Here is a 21,865-nt window from a genome sequence, read left to right on the forward strand (position 1 = left end):
ACTATTGCAAGGATGATGACAGGACATTACGGTTTATCACCTAGTTTGACCTTGCAGCAATTTAGCACATATACCCACCCCACACCATACCACCATAAGTTGAACCAATGCTTTTGGGTACTCCTGTAGTACCCAGTAATGGTGCTAGAGGCACAGAGGCTATTAAGGAACCTCCAAAAGCCCAGCATTGCGTTGTGAGATGGAATTAGAAGGAGCAGCTGAACTGGTGCAGCAGTTGCAATTCTTGTGGCTTCTTTCAAACAATGCAGAGAAATTGGTGTAGACTGCACCAGTGCAGAGCAGAAGACCTCAACCAAAGAGTTGCACTCAGCTAGGATACCCACTGGTTGTGTGATGCCTGAGACAAATGTAGGGTGTGGATAGCAACGGTACATGGAATGCTTTGAGCTGGGAATGTAACCAGTTTTGCTTCCCTTTTTGTTTGCCCATTATAGTCTGATGTAGTGATGTGTCTGGGAAAAGTGAAAGGAATAAGACCCTAAATCCTAACGACAGCGTACCCACAGCTGAAGTAAATATTTGTCTCTTAAGAGTTTCAAAATGGCAGTTTCAGCTAATTGTATCATTTTTAGTTTAATACATATTTCTTTTAAAGATCTTCACACATTTTTGCATAATAAACTGGTTGACAAATACAGCTGCTACTGCTACACTATGCTATAGGGTTCACTTAAAACCTTTATTGAGAATGGCTCAATTACAGAAAAAATATATTTATGTATAAAATTTCTCTGCATGTAAAATATCCCTTTCTTTGCTGTGGACAATATGAATAAAACAAGGTATTACACAGAAACATTCTCAGGGTGAACTTTTTGATAAGCAAACTTCTAATTGAAAAAAGATAGACATTCTTTATTTTTGCCCAATTAACTTCTTTCTTAACCTAACGTTTGACTCATACCTTCTCAATATCAGCTCTACTCAAATATGGCCTTCACCTCTTCTCTCTAGGCTCATTTTCCAGGGCAGTCTTCAACTTGTTTTCCTTGGCTGTAGGAGTTCATGTGGCAGTGAAGGGCTCCTGTTTTCTTTGTCACTTCATCAGCTGTAATTTAATCTTTAAATTCCATTTAACTATTTAAAACCCAGCCACCCAAATACTTCTTAACCCAAACAGCAGTAAAAATGATTACACCCATATATATGCTTCCATCATTTACGTTAGGTATTCTCACAATGAGACAAGATTCCATTTTGTCTTTGAGTTGAATACATGCAGTGTAATGTCTGCTCTCAAGTTGGTTCAAAACCAGAATCTGAACACCAGAACCAAATACAGTCCAGCTCAAACCAGCTGTATGGCAACATATCATTACTCTTAACCCCTCTGTAAGAACGATTTTCATTGGGCTAAACACACCCTTTTCAGTAAATAAATTCCATGGTGATTAAATTATATTGGAGGAGTTATGTGATGGGAAAAAAAGCACAGATTAAAAAAAGATATTGACTAGTTAGTTTACAGACGTGTTATTAGTAACATAGCTAGAAATCCTTCACAGTGAAGCATTACACACAAATGGACTTGGACATACAATTCTCTAAGTCAGTGGCCAGCTGGTAGCTTAGCCAGTTTTGTAGGCATTATAAGGCAAAGCCTGTTACTGGTTTTGGCCACAGGGCCTCTGCAGTGATTGTAATGGAACTGCTGATGCTTCCGTTCTGTCAGCCAATGACTTGTATCCTAATTCCCAGTCATCTTCACATGCAGCAGGTGCTTCAGTGCATTCCAGCCACACCTGCTGTAAATTAGTTCTGCTTGAAGACAAGTTTCCATCAAACTCGTTTTTCAGATTTTGCAAAGGAACTGCATTTCTACTCACCTACCACTGTATTTCAGGCACTGAAGAAAGGAGCACTCTAACTTATATTGAACATACCCTGTCAAGTACTTTTTGGGTACTCTCCAGTGTTTGCAAGCCACCTAGATTAGAAAATGTTTTTCCTTACAACTTTTATCCTTTAGTGTATTGCTAAACACTGACTCCCTGTACACTGTTTTCACCAGAAAGGGTGCCTTGTATTTACTATCTGCACCATCAAGGATTACAGCTTTAGGAAATGGGTTTAAGATGTGTCTCCTCGGCTGGTTGTCTAGGTACAAAACATAATGTTATAGCGCTTACATCGATAGCAACTTTTTTTCTTTTGTTTTTAAAATCATTTAGAATTTGGAGGTGAGTTCCAACCAGTTATAATTTTAGAGTAGACCAGATTTTGGGCCCAAAGTGTTTGCCAGCGTGTCTTGAAGTCAATTGTACATATCTGAATTCTCAGCTGAAAAGGCTAAGTATAAAATCAAGCACATTTATATTGTAGTTAAAGTCATAAAGCTAAATTTCAAGAGGCGATGAGACTGGGAGTCAAAATTTGTAGGAAGTGTAAGGACAAAGCTGAATTCTGTCCTACACTTCAGTGCTTCTCTGCCAGGCAGGTGATCCCAGATAATATGTTCAAGGGGCTGCACGCAGCCTGCTGCAATCTTACAGTTTAGCTTAAAGCATCAGAGTGCAGTGAGGACCCTGCTACTTATTCCAAAACACAGCTGCTGAGTGAGAAGAGGTAGAAAGTCTGGACTCCTGCTATAACATCTTTGGACTTCAGCCAAGAGAAGTTTGTTCTCCCTGCCTTCTCAATTAGAAGCAGAGTTCTGAGCCAGGCTACTGGCAGTATCTATTCCTGGGAAATCCCTCAATAAATCTCAACAACAAACGTTTAACCTCAAATTACAATACAGGCTTTGGGCAAAATCTGTTCTTTCTCCTGCCAGACATTTAAAGCAACCCCCTGCATGCCAGGCATAAACCCTCAGTGCTTCGGTGGCTACTTACTTAGTGCATTTGCTTAATCAACAGTTTAAAAACTGTACCTAGACTTGATCCCCGGATACTGCAGAGAGAGAGGGAGAGTGTTGTGGGCAGAAAGATGTTTCCAAGCCTTTGCATACAGACTTAAAATTTCTTAGACCCAAATAAAATGTCACCAGTCACCCTTTTGGGGCAACACAGAACTTTGGTCAAGCCATTCCTAGAGACGTCTTAACTCATGCAAGATAACTCAGTAGGCAAAATGACACTAGGTGCGGTGCTTACTACTTGGAAGGAGTAGCCTATAGCCCTTAGCAGGAAGACTGATCCTCCACTGACAATAAGTCCAAACTGCAAACTCAACTCCCAGGTACAGGTGTTGAGAGCAGTCAAGCTGGGTTTACACAAGAAGCTTGCTTCGTAAATGGTATTTCATTCCCATTATGCAGGCAATGCTGATAGGATCTGCCACAGTATGTCAACAGCTGACCAATCATTTTCTTCCTTGAAAAAAAATAATCATGGGGCAGGTTAATCATTTATCCTATCTACACCCTTCTGATCATTAAATCATGAATGAAGATCAGCTCTGGCAGTTTTGAAGGCAAACCAATATGTATTTCCTCTTTTTCCTTTCTTGCTTCGTGTAGCTGAAACTGCACAAATTTCCAAGTGAAGATTAAATTTGTGTACTTGGTGTATTTTATTTCAAGTCTTTAATTCAGAAACAAGCTCATAGCCAACTGTAAGAGTTGGACTCTGAGGGGATTGCATTTTGAAACTGCTCTCAAATGTGCAACGTTAAAATTAAAATGTGTTTGTGTTATATATTGCAACATCAGATAGTTCATCATCAGGAATAAAAAGATGAAGACAACACTGCAATATATTTGTATGAATGTCTATAAAGCATCCCTTGTTTAAGATCCCACTGCAATTCAGGAGCTAAGTCTCTGCAGTAAGAGTCCTGAGACAAGCAGCCAGCTGCCATGCGGGTGCTGGGCAGACTGCACCAGAAATGACAAAGCAGCAAGCTTGGATGTCAGCTGTCCGTGTAGATAAACAGGATATCCTCATCTGTGCCGTAACTTGTCCTGGCTTCCTCAAAGTTACTTATGCTGGTGCTGCATGTTCCTGTGGGACAGGAGCAGAGTGTTAGTCAAGCTGAGCCAGGGGAAGAATTTGCTCATGAACAGCGCTTAGCCTGGCTTTGGATAAACCGAGAACTAAACCTCATGGGCTTGATCTTGCAGCCCTTACTCGCTTGAGTAGTCCCATTGATGTCAAGGGGAATGCTTATTTGCATAACAACTGCAGAAGTTGGCTCTGTATAATCACACACCATGTTGTTCTTTCTTCAAGATACCAAACGTGTACAGTTTAGCTCTCCTAAACTGTGTCCCTCTGAATACTCAATCAGAGGTATGAAGGCCATAGAAGAACCTATTAGAATGTATTTCCAATGCTTCATCTGAATCACAGCACAAACAAGAATGAAATCACTGAATTCTGTAAGAACAATCATGGGCCAATCAGCTGGTGCCGCCTGACTCAGATGCCTGGTATCGGGAAACTCCAGCTGGTTTTGCATTATGCACATGTTAGTAATGAGAAGATGGAGAATCCACACAGAATGAAGTAAAGTTCAGCTACTCACGGTCAGCATAGGCAGGGTTGTTGTAGTAGACACTCCCTGAGGCTTTGTTGTAGCCACACAATACAATGAAATGGCCCTGGTAGTCAGGATTCCTGCAGAAGCACTTCTGGCCAATAGGGAGGAAACAGCAATATTTGACAGGACTTGAGCAAAGTTCACACAGTAACAAGACTGCATTCACCAGGACAATGGCTACATGACCTTGGGACAGGTGCTCCTGAATGTCCTGGACAGTCACTGTGCTGCAGAAGAAAATTCAGACATTCACAAAGAAGTGTAGGAGAGAGATCTGTATTCACTGGATTGGGTTCTCCCAACCATGTGAGTGTGGATGATGTCCATCTCTGTTATGTGACTGCTATGATTATTTTACATATCTTTGTTGTTGAGGGCTCTACTGCAGCTGCGGACAGTAGGTATTCCATCCAAGTCTATTATACCCTCACTGCCAGTGAAGAGCAGAGCCATTCTGGCTGAAATTCTATAGAGCATGCTTTAAAATTAATAGAATCTCAGGATGTCTCAGATGCCCTGGAGGAGCAGCATTTTTGTCAGAAGTATGAGATAACCATTCAACACTAGGGAGATTAGTTAATTTATGGGGCAGTTAGGGATGCTGTAGAATCCCATTCCACCACCTGGAAGCCCAAATGCAGCTGGTCTCTAAAGCACCAAGTCTTTCTCAGCTGAGGGATTGGATGGCATAAGATCCCCAATCATCTTGGTCTCTGCATCCTAAGATACCTTTGTCAGGTAAGAATACAGCTTCCCAATTATAAAGTTGCATTGTCTGGCTCTCTATTCTTGCCAGGATTGTTGTTCTAATATTTTATTGTGCCCAATTTAAGAGCCTGAAAATCACCCATGCCCACCTGGCAATTTCATTTGTTTGAGCTGAAGTTCTTCATTCAGAGACACAGACAGATGGTGTGTTCCATACCAGTCTGCACTCATCCCCTGGATCAAATCCAAATGTTCAGGCTGATGTCCTTTTTAATCTCTTCCGGCACTGCTCTTCCCCTTGCCTTCTCAATCCTAGTGTTGCACAGGCGCAAATACAACCTCCCCCCCCAATCTCTGATGTGAGCCAAATGCTAAAGCTTTGTTACTGTGCAAGATATGGCCTAGATTTTTGCCATCTCCTCCTCCCCCTCCCCCTCCACCCAGGTCACAGCACTAGGATAGATGTTGCCATGCAAACTCTGAGTACATTAACAGGGCACTAAAGACTCTGGCAAATGCAGGTTTAAAAAAGCATGTAAAAACACAATAAGGCCATTGTTTCTAGGCACAAATAGTACCTTCCCTTTTTTCTCTTGCTACTACTCATCCACCCCAGTAAACAATATGCAGAGTCAAATGCAACCCTGGTGGAAGTGGATGCAACTCTTGACTTCAGTTTATACCCATTTACAATCAGAGTCTTTTCTCCTCTTCCAAATTTTGCTGTCAGCAAAAGGGTTTAAAGCCACGAGTGTGATTTTTCTCTCTCCCATGTTTGAGTCTCTCTCCGGGGAGGTTCCTTCTCCTATGATGTCATCCTTCCTTTGGAAAATATTGTAAATTACAGGGTTTCCAAGGGAGCAAAAGCATGCATGCCTGATTTTGGTTTATTTCTCTAAGTACAGAGCTCAGCAGTGTTAGCACAGCTCTGGGAACAATGGGTTTTGTGCCATTACAACATTCGCTTCAGCACTGATGGCAACTTTTTTTAATAAAAGCTATTTAGAAGACATTACCTACTAGTTTATCTTAATGGAAGACCAAATTTTCGGCCTAAATAAACAGCCAGTTTCCCATCAGCAAATCCAAAATACTGCTTTTCCCCTTTCAGGGCTCCACTTTTCTGCTCTTCTTCCCATTTTGCTTCCTCCCTCTGTCTCAATGGAAGTGAAAAGACAGCGTGGGAAATAAAGAGGGGGTGGAGCCTGAATTCAGTCTGACTTACACCAGCACAGTCAGAGGTAACTCAAAGGAGTTAGACAAGTGTGAAAGGAGACTCAGGCCCCTACAGTCTCCAAAGGGAAAAGGAGATGAAATGACAAGCTCACCACTTCTCCACCAGCACCTTGCTGGCTTTGGCTTGGGCGAACAGCTGGTTCACTCTGTTCTCTTCCGTATCAAAGTGTTTCCTGTAGAATGACTAAGGGATAAAGAATAATTTACGAACAATTCATCAGAATGAAATTCACCCTAGTAAAGTGAATCTTCAATTAAAAACCGGTTAGAGAGGGACTGGGTGGTTTAGGGGGTTGATAATGGGTTACGATGTCATTCTCCCTCAGGTCACCGGAAACAGGATAAGAACCTCTCCTCTAGTTCATCAGTTCAAATTCAGTCCAGGTCAGTGGTTATTGCAGTCTCCAGCTGATGGCTATTGAGCTGCCTATGTGAAATGAATCTGGTCATATCAACTTAGTTCTTAGATTTCAGGACTCCACATAAGAAAAACCATAACCACTACTGGATCGAATTGGCCCTTTTGTTGGCAATATCAGCAGAGGCCAAGGATTGAATGGACATGGAGACTGAATTCCCCTCTCACCTCTAGAGGTGGTTCCTCCAGGTCAAGGTTGAGGCACGTTGGCGGGGGAAGTGTAGTGGAAGCTAGCACTGCTGCTGCCCAGGCTGTACCTGTTCTGTAGATAAATAGAGGGCTTCAGTCTCCAAGGCTGTTAAATAGGCTGGAACCTTTCATGAACACTGAATTGGTACTATTTTTTAAAACGTACATCATGGAATCAGTGCCGGAAAATATCCGGGACCACATCTAACCTGGGTTTGGAATTGTTTCATGGACAGTTTGGCAATAGACAAACCTTGCTTACAGGAACGGAGGTTAACCACATCAATAACACAGCTCCACCAGCATGGCCCTGATGGAGCGTGATGGAAAGTGCCTGATAATTCCCAGTGAACAAAGATGCTCACCTGATTTTTATAGCCCTTGTCCACTCCAAGTGTCTGTGTGCAGAACCTATGCTTAACATCAAAGTGCCGCATTAGGTAGGCCAAGTCAATGGTCCAGATACTCTTTGTTAACCGGAGTTCCCGGATGGCTTTCTGAAATTCCTCATCATTCAAACGATTCAGGTACCTGGGGTATTAGAGGAAGTGGGGAAGCAAAGACATTAGCAGAAAGTGTGTCTAACAGTCCAAAGCCTCTTAATATCACAAAAGGGAAAACCTGAAACAATAGGTAGAAACAACCAAAATACAACCCACAAATGAACCACAAATTTCCAAAGAAATGGGGTAGGGAGCATTTCACTGGATTTATCACAGGTGACTGTCTCCCTTCTGGAAATTTAGTGCTGTCTTAATTATTTTACAATTCTAAAGGTGTACAGGACGCTGTACAAGAGGTTAGCTGTGCTAAACAAATAATGGGGCTCTATCCTGAAGAGTTTACAATCTAAAAGCACGAATTCAACAGAGCAAATGCAGGAAGGGGTATGGCAACTATAGCTGGATTGATTCATGGAATAGGTGCGTTTCAGAAGGAGTTTTTTGAAGGAGGAAAGGAACTCGGTAAATATTCAAAGGAAGGTTGCTTCAGGCACTAAGGGTAGTGTGAATGAAAAACAGTTGAGAGGCTTGGAATGCAGAAAAAAGGAAGGAAGCCATTGGAATTCAAGAGGGAAAGACACAAGGTCAGATTGGCAGGGTAAGATCGATCTTGGCAACGGAGGTTTTGAATAAAGTGGAAAGGAAAAGAGGAGAGGGGGATGGAGAGGCTAGAGGCAGAGGTTACAGTAGTCAAGATGGGAAATTACCAGCGCACGGACTAACGTCTTGGCAGAAGGGATGGAGAGAAATGAAAATCTTCTGCTTCATATCTACTAAGTGGACATCTAAATAGGTATTTCACTCTCCTGCACCTAAGCTCGTGTTCCTCTGTGGAAGGAAAGACTAGTTCAGCAGGACAGCTAGTAGGTTAAAGAAAATGGGCAACACAGAGAATAGTTTTGAAACTCATATTCCTGGAACGGAAAACATTTACCCCACAGAACGGATGCCCAATAGGACAGTGGCAAGATACTAACTCTTATAAATACAGAAGAAACCTGCTTGTCATTTGAAGACACACAGAAAGGAATTCAAGGGAATTATAATGCTGTGATTTGTAACAGTTCCAATAAGCAGAGAGAACATTCTGTCAGACAAAACGTGCTAATCTGCAAGGATAACATTCTATTGGGTTAAACATGCTAATCTACAAAGTTCTTAAAGTTAATCAGATATTTTGTATATATCAAGAAACTTGGTTAATTATCCTTCGTCTGTGTTTTCTTTTCCTCCTGCTGGAATACTGGTGCTATGCCCAGCGAGGCAGCAGTAATCCTTTGCAGGGCATTGGAGAAAATATGGTCTGATGAAGATGTAAGGTTAGTCACAGCTGCCCCACCCAACTTTTCTCCTTTGATCTTCGATCCTGGTCTTAGGAAGGGTCCTACAGTGGGGATAACATTTCCCAACTCCCTATGCTCAAACCCACTCCTTTGAACCACAATCAGTTACTTACTGCAATGCCATCCTGGAGCAGGCTAGCCCACAGTCCCAATGGTACAACTGCTGAATAACTGGCACTTGCAACTGGACATAGTCAGCTGGAGTAAAAACAACGCATCGTTAGAAGAGCATGATAGGTGAGTTAGCCTGGATGTGTGTATCCTTCCACACATTAGTATTAGCAGTCCTCTTGTGCTGTACTGGGGCACTTGAGAAACACTTTTTATTTTGTCCCATTAGCAGGTTATGCTTCTCAGCATAAATTTAATATTTTTTTTAAACGGTCCTTTTCCAAATTGTAAAAGTAAGTGAACCATCAAGCATCTGTTTTAACCTGACACTCCCTCTTTGCTACAGGTCTGGCCAATTCTGTAGCAAATTCATCCACCTCTTCCGCCCTAAATTTTTTTCTGGTCATGGCCCTTGTATGATCACAAAGCGGTAATCACACCCTAAGAGAGAGATCAGGAGATCAACAGACTTTTTTATCTTCTTTTGTGGTGTGTCCAAAACTGAGTCTCTGGGTTTAAACAGACTTTGTGACTGTGGCAACCTTCTGTGCACTCTAACCACCAAAGATGTGTCAATACTCAAGCGTGTTCATCCAGCAAAAAAACATACCATGCCACAAGGAAGTGCTAATTGAGCCTGTGATCAACAGAAACAATTAGAGGACTTGTCTCCTCAAGAACACTACACTAAGCTACAGCAAGACTGTGAGAAGTTGTGTTAATGCAATGGCAACTGTGTCTTTGCAGTCAGTGTAAAGACCAGGACAAGGTGTGTTCAACATCATGTGGGCTAGTCATGGTCAACATCAACTCCTCAAGGTTGTGCTCTAACTTGATGTAATTTTCTAGGGAAGATATGCCCAAAATGCTTTTAGCAGAAACAGGCCATCGTGGATTTTGTGGCCTCCTTCCAAAATTTCTCACATTCCTATGTATTCCATTCTTTCTAGCCTTTCCCTTGTAGCTTTGAAAACCAGCGTACCTGCTGAGGACATCAAGTCTCTTTAATTAATCTATGTCTGGCCAGCACAGATCAATGTACTAACTCATTATACTAAAGGAAATGCTAATCCCCAAGGCCTACTCACATTAGGAATTATAAATCATTTGTCATAAATCCCTGCTGGTGGATTATACTAACCTCATTTTCCACTAAGGACTCTACCCCATTAGGTCCAAGAACACATTTTCTACATTACAATCTCAAACAGTAATAACTGAAGCCTAATGTGTCAACTAATTTCCTTTGATTTATTGAGTTGCCAGCCATCCTACCTTGCCTTACACACCCTTTGCTGCACCAACTTCATATTACTTTTCAAGATCCCTAGATGAGGATGATTGCCAGCTGTTCTGGAATAAATGAAGTGATAAAATATGTTCCAGCAATAAACTGAACTGGATGATCATCTCCAGTTTGGTAAATACTCAGTGTGACAGGTTTACAAAAAGCAGCCACTAATTCCAGATCCCTAGTGGACAGCACCACCCTCCTCCTCAACATGGATCTTAGGCAGGTTGGTGCAACCATTATCCCTGATCTGATAGACCTGGAAGTGTAGGGAAGACAGATCCTCGAAGGATTTGCCGGTAGCTTGCGAAGACACCACATCTTCCTGGAACAGTGGTATCTTCCCAAACTGAGTGCCCTAGTTCTATCGTCTGTCCAGAGTGATACAAATCCAATCCCAGGACTCCTTTTTTTTTCACTATACACTCAAAAGCCCAGAATGTTCTGTTGGAAAATAACTATCTGGTATTTAAATTATACCCAGATTCTCACACTGAACCCAGTTCAACAGGAAGAGCTTCCGCACAAGGTATTAGTTATAGAAGACGCTGCAGAACAGTGCTCAGGGAAGTGGGCACAGACCCCATCTTAGCTGTTTAATTCTAGCCCCCTCCCCCCATTCATGCAGTTACATTCACCGGCAGCATCTGATTTAAAAATTCCATCCAGGCATCTCTACAGAATCAGAGCCTTAATATCCTTGGGGGTAATATCTCTTATAGGGACAGGTAATTTTTTCTGGTATCTCCTCCAGCCTTTAAAATACTGCTTTAGCTCTAAGTCTTCACCTGCTGTATTAGTGATCACAGTGTGAACAACAGCGGGTGTGCAGAGGACTATTGCCGGCAAGGGCTGCAGACCAGTCAGGGCCTGCGAATGCCTCAAACTTCTCATGAGAGAGTCAATGTAGGCATCTTTTATTGGACCAACTTCTGTTGGTGGAAGGTACAAGCTTTCAAGCTACGCAGAGATCTTTCCTCACCTCTGGGAAAGGAAGCAGAGACGCTGAGCCAAATACAGTTTGGGACGGATGTCAAGTAGAAGGGGTAACGCGTGTAGGAGGCCGTCGCTTGAAATGAAGTGGCCAAGTGGGGGTTAGATTGTTATGCAGAAAGGGGCTGGGGGTCCGGATTCCCCCCCGGGCAGGGCGCAGCGAAGGGGCTGGGGGTCCGAGGCATCGGGGTGGGCTGGCTGCCCGGGCAGGGGCTGGCGAGGGTGCCCTGGGGGCGGGCGTCGCTCGGAGGTGGCTCGTTTGCTGGGCCCCAAAACCCGTCCCGGCCGCGCCCGGGGACACACTGACCTGAGGGCGGCTCCGAGTCCGCGGCCTCCTTGGGGCTTTTCATGCCGGCGGAGAGGGGGCCAGGCCGCTTAGTGAGCGGCCGCCAGGCCCGGGCCGGGCTGCAAGGCTTGGCGGGGCCGGGACCCCCGCATGTCTCGGAGCGGCGCTGCTCCTGCCGGCCCCGGCGCTGCTGCCTGGCAGGGGCGGGGCGGCAGGAGCTGCGGATGCGGCGGGCGGGAGAGCTGCGGCTCCGGGCCCAGCCCCGCACAGCGGGGACTTGGGGGGGGGAGGGTGGCGAGAAGGGAGCGGGCCGCGCTCAAGACGGCATCGCCATACCCGCCCCCGGGGCTATTCCCGCCGCCCCCGGCAGCTGTCAGCAGCGCACGTCCCCCTCCCCGGGCGGGTCCGCGGGGCAGTCCCCACAGGGCAGGCGTTATGGGGGTATATGTGCACCCCCAGCCAGATGCCCGAGTGATACAGCGGGCGGGGGGAGCTTTTCACCTCTGCCCCCGGGGCCGGGTGTGTTAAAACTCGCAGCGGCGGAGCCATGGTTTCCCGCCCCGCCACGCAGGCCGGGGAAGCAGGCGGAACCTTTGTTCGGGGCTGGTGTATCCCCGCGGGACGCCCTCTCCGGGGCCCGCTCACGAACCATAGAGTTGAAAGGAGAGAGGCGCTCGGGAAGCGCTCTCTCCGGGCAGTGAGGCCTTTCCGGTTCCGGTGCGCGGGGCATGGTGGGATATCGGGGGAGGCCATTAGAGCGGTAAAGCTGAGCCCACGCTGAATAGAGCGGTGCCTCGCGGAGCGTAAGTGGCAGACGGGAGCGCGGCCTCTCACTGGCCGGTGGGTGAACTCAGGCCGCCCTGCGTGTGGGGAGCTGGGCTGGGGCCCCGTGGGGGGAGGGTCTCTTCTCAGCGCTCCCCTCCCCCAGTGACCCGAGGGCCCGGGCTCCCGCCGGCGCCCCATCCCCCGGGACACCGTCAGGACCCGAGCTCTGCAGTGGTGAGGCAACGTGGGTGCCGTGGGCCTTGTAGCTCGTCTGGGGCTAGCGGCTGTGGAGGCGGATTTGTTTTAGTACCGCGCCAGGAGTGTGTCGGGATCTCCCCGTGGAGCATTGGTGTAGCTGGATCCTTTGCTTTTCCCGGCCCAGGAGGTTGGCGGGGTATAACCGGGCGCCACGGTGGAAGGTTTTGTATGTCTGACTAACCTGCCCCTTTTAAGAAGTCCTTTCTGACTTTTAATAAAACAAAAAGGGTTAAAGTTTAGAACTGCCTTCAACTGAGTATAGAAACATCCCTTTTCACCTCACCCCCACCTCCCCACACACGATTTTCCCACCACCTTTCGTCCTCTTTAATTACAACAGTCCTAGTTACAGCGGGGAAGGGATGGGGTGAGACGAGAGACCAAAACCGTGCAGTGTAGCTGCCAGGTGAGTCCTTCATCTATTAAATTAGATAGGAGTCGGTTTTTTACGTAGTTCAAAACATACCCTCTAGATGTTTAGTAAGAATTATTTAATGAGATTTTTATATATAAATAATTTACTTACATAAATAGTTCCCTTTAGGTCCATGACTGCATAAGTAAGGATTTGCAGCATCAGGGTGTAATGCACATCAGTGGCCTTGCCATATCATTTTAATAGGCTCCTTAGCCATTTCTTTCCAATTCTAAAGAGGTAATATCTCTTGTTGTACCAATTTCTGTTAGTGAAGGAGACATGGGTTCAAGCTACACAGAGCTCTTATATCTTTATTAAAGGAAGTACTTCACCCACTTTTTCTCTCTAATGTCCTGGGACCAACATGGATATAACAACTCTTTCCTGTATGGTAAGGTAATTCTTCTAGTGGAGACCATATATATTCTCAACCTCAGGCATTTCTGAAAGGAAATAGCTCTTGTATCAGAAATGTCACTTTAAGTCACATTGCTTCTGTGTCACTTTAATAGAAAATTTGTGCACTAAAACAGTGCTCCCAAAGCTTGAGAAAATCCCCTACGTGGTACAGATACCTCCATCACAAGCTTGTGAGACATTACACTAACATTTATATCTTGGGGAATGTCCAGCATGTTGTATGTTTTTATGATACTTAGAAATACAGTAATGTAATATGGAATGCTCTTTATGTAGTTCCTACCTCTTTGTAAGTATCACTTCCATCAAGAAATGAGATTCTGTGAATACACTGTGTGTGAGTCAGCATCTCTAACTGAAAGGAAAGTAGTATTTTCTTTCGCTAGTAGCAAGCTAGTGTTTTGAAACTGCTGATTCCACTGCTTTGGTATTCTTACTCTGGTTTCATTTGGCTGGTATGGGCCATCACAAAGTTAGTTATGTCTACTTAACTCTTCTAAAATTATTATAAAAGAGCCTCTCACTCCTGTTTCTTGACTAACCCATCAAATTCCTCAGTACTTCTGAAAATGTAGAAAATTTGTAAAGTTTTTCTTCCCCATCCTCCATGACTCTCTCTGAGTTCCCCATTTCTTTCCCTGCTACCAAGATTTTGAGACCAACATAGTCTTTAAAATAAAACTATTTGGCAATTACATAGCAGTTCAATGTGCACAGAAGCCTTAACACTGATTACCTGTTCTGGGAATAGCCATGATGACAGAAGTCCTGTTTATCAAGTTGACACTTTTTAAGGACACTGAATCTGTGGGAAAAGTGAAAAAACAAAAAAAAAAAAACAGGAGTGAGTAGTCCTGTATTTTCTGGACTAGAAAAGTTTGTTAAAGGTGTCTAAGTGAAAATCTGTATTATGTAGGCAAAGAAACTTACACGCTATTCCTTTTTTTTGGCCTAGGTTTAGAGCTGTACTGCTGCAAAGATGTCCATCGGAGTGCCAATTAAAGTGCTGCATGAGGCAGAGGGCCACATCGTGACATGTGAGACCAATACAGGGGAAGTCTACCGTGGCAAACTCATTGAGGCTGAGGACAACATGAACTGCCAGGTATGTCTGGGAAAAGGGGATGTGAATGGTGTATTTTTGGAAAGGTCCATCTTTGGCTGATTGTCAATATTTAAGTAAAGCTGACAATTTCTACTCAGAGATAAAGAAAGATGAGTTATCCTGCTTCATAGCTTTGCCAAAATGACAGTCTCTCTTGTGACATTCTAGAGAGGGGACAGCTTAAACTTTTTGGTTTATAGGCAGGAGCACCTGTTCCTATCAGAAATTCTTACGCATTTTTCAGAACTCTGTTCTGTGACTAGTTTGAGATAATGGTATTTCTGCTAATATCATTCGTTATTTCAACAGTTAGCTTCGACTCGACTCATTAGCTCAGGATATGTTTTCTCTAAATCAGTATTTTGAAAAACTATATCATAAATTTTTTTAAAGCACACACAAAGCCAGATACTTGAATATGGTGTAATTCTAATTGATTTTTAGAACTAGAGTTTCACATTCAAATCGCAAATCATTCTCATCTCATAAGAAATTACTTTTGTTAGAATAAACTAATATATGTGATACTATAGAAGGAAAGAGATTTTCCCCTTGTCAGTGAGTTCCTGTTTTATCCCTAATATAAACAAAGCTTATATGTGTTAATGTGAACAACTTTAGGAATTTGTTACTAGAAATACAACTCTGGGAGGGATCAAAATAGCCTACTAAATCCCCAGGATTAGTAAAATTGCAATAGTTTAAAATGTGTTGTCTCCCATAAATAACTGCAATTGACAAAGAGTGCCAGAGTTAACAGACCTTCTGAGTAATGATTTAAATAGTCCTTGGTCTTATTGTTCTTTGTGTACCAGGCTCAATGGGTTATTCTCTTCTTCTCCACCCCCTCTCCTCCCCCGCTCAACCATGTTTTTTACACACACACACCCAGTCTAATGTAAATCTGCTGTGTACTTGTATGCTGATCTGATCTTGAATGCTGAATCTGATTTTTGCTGGCTAGATTACTCTAACAAACACTGTGCACACAAGTAAAAGACCAAACTTATGTAAGATTATGATGTCTTTGAAAGATTCTTAGTGATCTTGCGGTGCTGTTTCAGGGTATTCTCTTAATTGGGATTCCATTTACATTAGTCAATTTGCTGCAACTTCTGAAAAATACCAATCCATGTTAGCACAAAACAGATGAAAGCTTCTCTCAGAAATCAGTTTCAAAACAGTCCTGGAAAGCTATTCTGTTGAACACACATGCTCATGCTATTACGTAGCCAGAGAGCTTTCTGTGTTTGAAAGAAGACTTCTTTAAATCAGAATTCAGTAGCCAAAACAAATTGGAACATTTCACTATTTAATAGGCTGTTATAGGCACTGATCAGTTTTATGTCTTCCAGATGTCCAACATAACAGTGACATACAGAGATGGGAGAGTGGCACAGCTGGAGCAGGTGTACATTAGGGGTAGCAAGATACGGTTCCTCATTTTGCCAGATATGTTGAAAAATGCTCCTATGTTAAAGAGTATGAAGAATAAAAACCAGGGTTCTGGGGCTGGACGAGGCAAAGCAGCTATTCTCAAAGCCCAAGGTGGGTACCTCTGTGTTTGGTCATTTAAGTTTCCTGTCAATTAAGAAACTGAAGTGGCTGTCATTATCAAGAGTTCTGTAGTACAAAGAGTTCAGTTTATTACATCACTTAAGTATGAATGTCACAAGGAGTAAGAGGAGTTTATTTGGCAGGTATCCAGAGGGGAAAGTTAAATAACTGGGAAGTTTGCACTTTATTCCTCCCCCTTGATTTTATTGTCAAACTCAAATTTCTAGTGCTTTAGAAAATTTAAAAATAGTAATATTAGTTCAAAAATACTAGGGTCTTAAGGGTCTAGTTAGTTAAAATCTCAACTCAACTCAACCCTCCCACATAAAACTGAAGATTTTGTGCTCCCTGAGTATATGTGTGCAGATTCTGAAGCAGCTATTTGAATCATTGGGTTAATCATATCTACTTCAGTTATCATTGAAGAATTAATTTAAATGTAAAAATGGCACTTAAATACACAAGGATTTGAACTTAAGTCAGACTTCCTTTATCTTTGACTAGGCCTAAATTATGTGGATTGGTGCATAATGATTAAGAGCAAATATTTTGGGGCTGTTTATGCTTATTTAGATTACTTTGAAAAAGTTTTTGCTTATAGGGATTAAGATGTTTGTAGATCACTTCGAAATCCGTTCAAGCGTGGTATGTAATAATGGTGGTGATAAAATGTTGTTTAAAAATGTCTCTGGCATGGCACTGACTTCTTAATCTAGGTCTCCTGGGCTGCAGGTTTGTGCCACTAAATGGAATGAATACAAACGTTTCATTTTGTTTTACTGTCAATCTGTTAGTTGCATCTGTTTCATGACTAGAAGCATGTAAACATTAGCTTCTGCTCCCCATCATAGAGCACTCTGGGAATTAGAGCAGTACATCTCCTTCTGAACTGTATAGGGTAACCTAGTTTCCACACTGCTAACCCAGCACAAGAGGCTAGATACTATAGTGATTGGCACCGCAAAAATATCTTTGATACAACACGTGTAGATTCTTATAAACATGCAGTTATGTCAGATCCACATGATCCCTTATTTTTTTTTCTTCAGTGGCTGCAAGAGGAAGAGGTCGTGGAATGGGCCGTGGCAACATTTTCCAGAAGCGAAGATAATTTTGGACTTGACTTACCTTTTTTGTTTTTAAGGGTTTAATTTACTACGGGTGCAGCAGTTAGGTTTCTGTTTAAATAAAATCTGTTTCTGACAAAATAGAAAGTTTTGTGTGCTGTTGTGTGTTGACAGGTCTTGCCTGGGACACAGCTGATGAGGTGATAGCTTTTTGTAGCGGGAAGAGTATTGTATATTGATAATAGAGCAGATTATTTCTAAATCCATCTTGAAATAGAGACTGGTACCTGGATGTGTGCGTTCTCAGTATTTTTTGGTTAAATCTTGCATTTCAAGTACGTCTTTGTGTCCCTGGCTTTTCTCACTAAATCCTGTTGCCATCCACTCTGCAAAAAAGAGTTAAGTCACCATCTAGATGTATATTTTTAGGTAAGAGAGGATGCATTCTCAACTGGCAGAGTGTTTGTCTCTCATGTTGAGTGTTTCAGGGGTTTGCTGTGGCCCTGTGACCCAATACAGGATCTTGGTGGGGATGACTGATTCATTGCTGACAGTTCTGTAAGCAGCATCTCTTGACTTTTTTCCTCTAAATCACCAAGTGAGCTGTTGAAGAAGCTGCTGTCTCATTTTGCAGTGCTGTTAGCAGTAGGGAGGGATTGGGAAAAAAAGGCATGCAACAGGTCATGGGGAGGACAAGAGAATTTGGGGACTGGCTACCTTATTGGGTCATAATAATATGATTGAATAAATAGCTGGATGGCTGAGGATTTGCTGCCAAAAATATTACACTACATTCAGAGAAAGGGCCAAACTAAAAATAGAGCCTTGCATCTTACATATTACAAGAATGCATCCAGAATCTGAGTTGTGATCTTCTTTTCAAAGACAGAAATAGCATAGCATAGTTTCTGACTTTGCAAATATGAAAGGTTTGTCAGTCAGCATAATTTTATAGTTCCCTCCAATTCACTTTACTGAAATATTGATTGATGTATCTGGAGAGTTTAAAAGGAAAGACTGTCCTTGCTTAGGTTTCAGAGTGGTAGCTGTGATAGTCTGTATCAGCCAAAAAAAAAATTCCTTGTGGCACCTTGGAGACTAAAATTTATTTGGGCATAAGCTTTCGTGGGCTAAAACCCACTTCTTCATCAGATGCATGCAGTGGAAAATACAGTAGGAAGATATATATACACACATACACAGAGAAAATGAAAAAATGGGTGTTGCCATATCAACAGTAACAAGACTAATCAATTAAGGTGGGCTATTATCAGCAGGAGGAAAAAAACTTTTGTAATGATAATCAGGATGGCCCATTTCAAACAGTTGACAAGAAGGTGTGAGTAACAGTAGGGGAAAAATTAGCATGGGGAAATGAAAAACCCGTCGGAGAACACTTCAGTCTCCCTGGTCACTCAATTTCAGACCTAAAAGTCGCAATTCTTCAAAAACAGATTCCAACGAGAAACTGCAGAATTGGAATTAATTTGCAAACTGGACACCATTAAATTCGACTTGAAAGACTGGGAGTGGATGGGTCATTACGCAAAGTAAAAACTATTTCCCCCATGCTAATTTTTCCCCTACTGCTACTCACACCTTCTTGTCAACTGTTTGAAATGGGCCATCCTGATTATCACTACAAAAGTTTTTTTCCTCCTGCTGATAATAGCCCACCTTAATTGATTAGTCTTGTTACCGTTGATATGGCAACACCCATTTTTTTATGTTCTGTGTGTGTGTGTGTATATGTGTGTATATATATATATATCTTCGTACTGTATTTTCCACTGCATGCATCTGATGAAGTGGGTTTTAGCCCATGAAAGCTTATGCCCAAATAAATTTTAGTCTCCAAGGTGCCACAAGGACTCTTTTTTTTTTTGGGGGGGGGGGGGGAGGAACGACAGGACATTGCTTTGTTTCACAGCTGCTACCACCTGATCTGTAGTTGTAAGAGGTTAAAATAATCCTTTTGATTTGCTGTCAACATAATTTTTAGCAGTTTACCACATTGAACTCTCATTCAGTTCTAAACCCATAAGTATAGGCTGAAGAATCTCCTTAATTTGCAGTCATATTTTGCATCTTGCTGACTTATTTCCAGTGATCTTGTATAAACTTGGCAATCCATTAGGGAACTACTATGCAATATTTTTTGTACCCTTCCCATTAGCAGGGGACTATGACTTTAGTTTACAGTTGCTTTTTTGTAACTGGAAGCATGTCATTCAGGCAGTCTGTGGGAAGCCTGCTGGAAAAACAAGCATCTTTTAGGGACAGGCTTGCCCACATGGGGGACTGGGGCACAGAGAAGTAGGAACAGGAGGTTATTATCTGCAGTCCTGGAAAGGGCAGCACCCAAGCACAGGCTCCGGCCCCAGGGACTCATAGCACTCTCCAGAAAGACCACCTAGTCCCACTGAATCTCACTGAGAATCTCTATCCCCAGAGACCCTATCCCTCAATCCCACTGAACCTCATTGGACCCCCTACCCGCAGAGGGTATGTCTACACTGTAGCTGGCAGTGTGCCTCCCAGCTGGGGTAGACAGACTTCCACTAGCTCATCTTGAGCTAGCACCCTAAAAATAGTGGATGTCATGGCTCTGGCCAAGACTCAGACTAGCCACCCTAGCTCAAACGCTGGGGTCAGGTGCACTTGAGAACCTGAGCTGATGCCCAAGCTGCAATATCCACACCACTGTTTTTAGAATTCTAGCTTGAGCTGGTCTACCCAGGGTCAGAGGTTCACTTCCACGTGCAGTGTAGACATACCCAGAGAGCCCCAACCCCATTGGATCTTGTGCACCCCAGATGTTGCCAATCCAATTCATTTGCCTTTTTAAAAAAACAACCAACCACCCAGTAAATAGGTCCATGAGTTAAAAATTGGATGCTTTTATGATGTAATAGGTCTACAAAAATTCCTAATTGTCTAGATCAGGGGTGGGCAAACTATGGGCTGCCAGCAGTTTTAATCCAGCCCTCGAGCTCCCACTGGGGAGCGAGGTCTGGGGCTTGCCCCACTCTGGCGCTCCAGCCAGGCAGCAGGGTCAGGGGCTCCACATGGCTCCCGGAAGCAGCAGCATGGCCCCCCTCCAGCTCCTATGTGTAGAGGCAGCCAGGGGGCTCCACTCTGCATGCTGCCCCCACCCCAAGTGCCACCTCTACAGCTCCTATTGGCCGGGAGCTGCAGGGGCTGTGCCTGCAGATGAGGCAGGGTGCAGAGCCACCTGGCCTCACCTCCACGTAGGAGCTGGAGAGGGGACATGCCGCTGCTTCTGGAAGCCGCTTGAGGTAAGTGCCGCCTGGAGCCTGCACCCCCAAGTCTCTCCCTGCACCACTGCCCCAGCCCTGATTCCCCCTCCCAACCCCTTGATCCCAGCCTGGAACACCTTCCTGCACCTCAGACCCCTCAGCCCCACCCTAGAGCCCGCACCCCCAGCCAGAGCCCTCACCCCCCGGATCCCCCCTCCCACACCATGAATTCCTTATTTCTGTTCCCACCCCGAAGCCTGCACCCCCAACTAGAGCCCTCACCCCTCCCGCACCCCAACCCCAATTTTGTGAGCGTTCATGGCCTGCCATACAATGTCTGTTCCCAGATGTGGCCCTTGGGCCAAAAAGTTTGCCAACCCTGGTCTAGATAAAGTGCTTGAAAAAATTTCCTTGGGGACTGACAGACTCCCCCCTCTTTTTCAGACACTTTAAGCATTGTGGAAACTAGATATGTTCTGTTTTAGAGTAGCAACCATGTTAGTCTGTATTCGCAAAAAGAAAAGGAGGACTTGTGGCACCTTTGAGACTAACTAATTTATTGGAGCATCAGCTTTCGTGAGCTACAGCTCACTTCTGCATCCGATGAAGTGAGCTGTAGCTCACAAAAGCTTATGCTCAGATAAATTGGTTAGTCTCTAAGGTGCCACAAGTCCTCCTTTTCTTTTTGATATGTTCTGTGTATCTTGAAAAGTTCCTTCAGAAAGCACTTGATCCTTCAGACACCATGTGTAGAGTTTGTTGCTTTTCCACAGCTTTGCCACAATGGCAGGCAGGTTATTTAAATTACTAAATACTTTCTCTGACTGTCCATGACGTTGTAGTGTGAATACCTATTCCATAGTTTGTGTGTACATATTAACCCACTGCATATGGGACGTGCACTTTTAGGTTTGGACCATTCCTGCTGCACCATGTTCTCTCAGAATAACAATTCTAGCAGGACTTGTCCTTCTCTGGGTTCCTGGTTGCAGATGTAGAAACTGGAGATAATTTTCTTGGTATAAGGTGGTAAACAACGTTATAAAGATCAGAGGTGTTAAAGGATTCAGTAGTATGGTTTGGTTTGTCCACACATGCATGACCACAGTGTCATAAAGTTTGGTGAACTGGGGCGGGGGTGTGTGTGTGTAAAAAATACCATTCTTCTATATCCAAACCCAGTGGTGGTGGTAATACCCTAGTAGATCTCAAAGCACTTCACAATCTTTAATGACAGCTTTCAGAGTAGCAGCCGTGTTAGTCTGTATTCGCAAAAAGAAAAGGAGTACTTGTGGCACCTTAGAGACTAACCAATTTATTTGAGCAGAAGCCTTCGTGAGCTACAGCTCACTTCATCGGATGCATTCAGTTACTTTACAAGTGGAGAACTAGTGATGACAAGGCCAATGAACAATTCATTTGCAAACTTAACAC

General features: G+C 43.6%; 2 protein-coding genes across 6 annotated transcripts; one reads left to right on the forward strand and one right to left on the reverse strand.

The window, feature by feature from the left end:
• Positions 1–681: 681 nt before the first annotated feature.
• Positions 682–11,955, reverse strand: GUCD1 (guanylyl cyclase domain containing 1). Of its 2 annotated transcripts, none has more exons than XM_077835207.1 (6): positions 11,603–11,955; positions 9,014–9,098; positions 7,420–7,585; positions 6,540–6,631; positions 4,489–4,730; positions 682–3,965 (listed from the first exon to the last, which is right to left on the reverse strand). In XM_077835207.1, the coding sequence occupies exons 1-6, from the start codon at positions 11,643–11,645 to the stop codon at positions 3,874–3,876; spliced, it is 720 nt and encodes a 239-aa protein (XP_077691333.1). In that variant the 5' UTR covers positions 11,646–11,955; the 3' UTR covers positions 682–3,873. The 2 variants fall into 2 exon arrangements, with proteins under 2 accessions (XP_077691333.1, XP_077691334.1); XM_077835208.1 differs by lacking the exon at positions 11,603–11,955 and adding an exon at positions 7,034–7,127.
• SNRPD3 (small nuclear ribonucleoprotein D3 polypeptide) lies at positions 11,330–17,318 on the forward strand. Of its 4 annotated transcripts, none has more exons than XM_077835211.1 (4): positions 11,330–11,348; positions 14,398–14,547; positions 15,903–16,095; positions 17,154–17,318. In XM_077835211.1, exons 2-4 carry the CDS (start codon positions 14,422–14,424, stop codon positions 17,213–17,215), a joined length of 381 nt encoding a protein of 126 aa, XP_077691337.1. In that variant the 5' UTR covers positions 11,330–11,348; positions 14,398–14,421; the 3' UTR covers positions 17,216–17,318. The 4 variants fall into 4 exon arrangements, with proteins under 4 accessions (XP_077691337.1, XP_077691335.1, XP_077691336.1 ...); XM_077835209.1 differs by lacking the exon at positions 11,330–11,348 and adding an exon at positions 12,265–12,384; XM_077835210.1 differs by lacking the exon at positions 11,330–11,348 and adding an exon at positions 12,279–12,421.
• Positions 17,319–21,865: the final 4,547 nt, after the last annotated feature.

Source organism: Eretmochelys imbricata, chromosome 15 (genome assembly GCF_965152235.1).
Source record: "Eretmochelys imbricata isolate rEreImb1 chromosome 15, rEreImb1.hap1, whole genome shotgun sequence".
NCBI lineage: Eukaryota > Metazoa > Chordata > Testudines > Cheloniidae > Eretmochelys > Eretmochelys imbricata.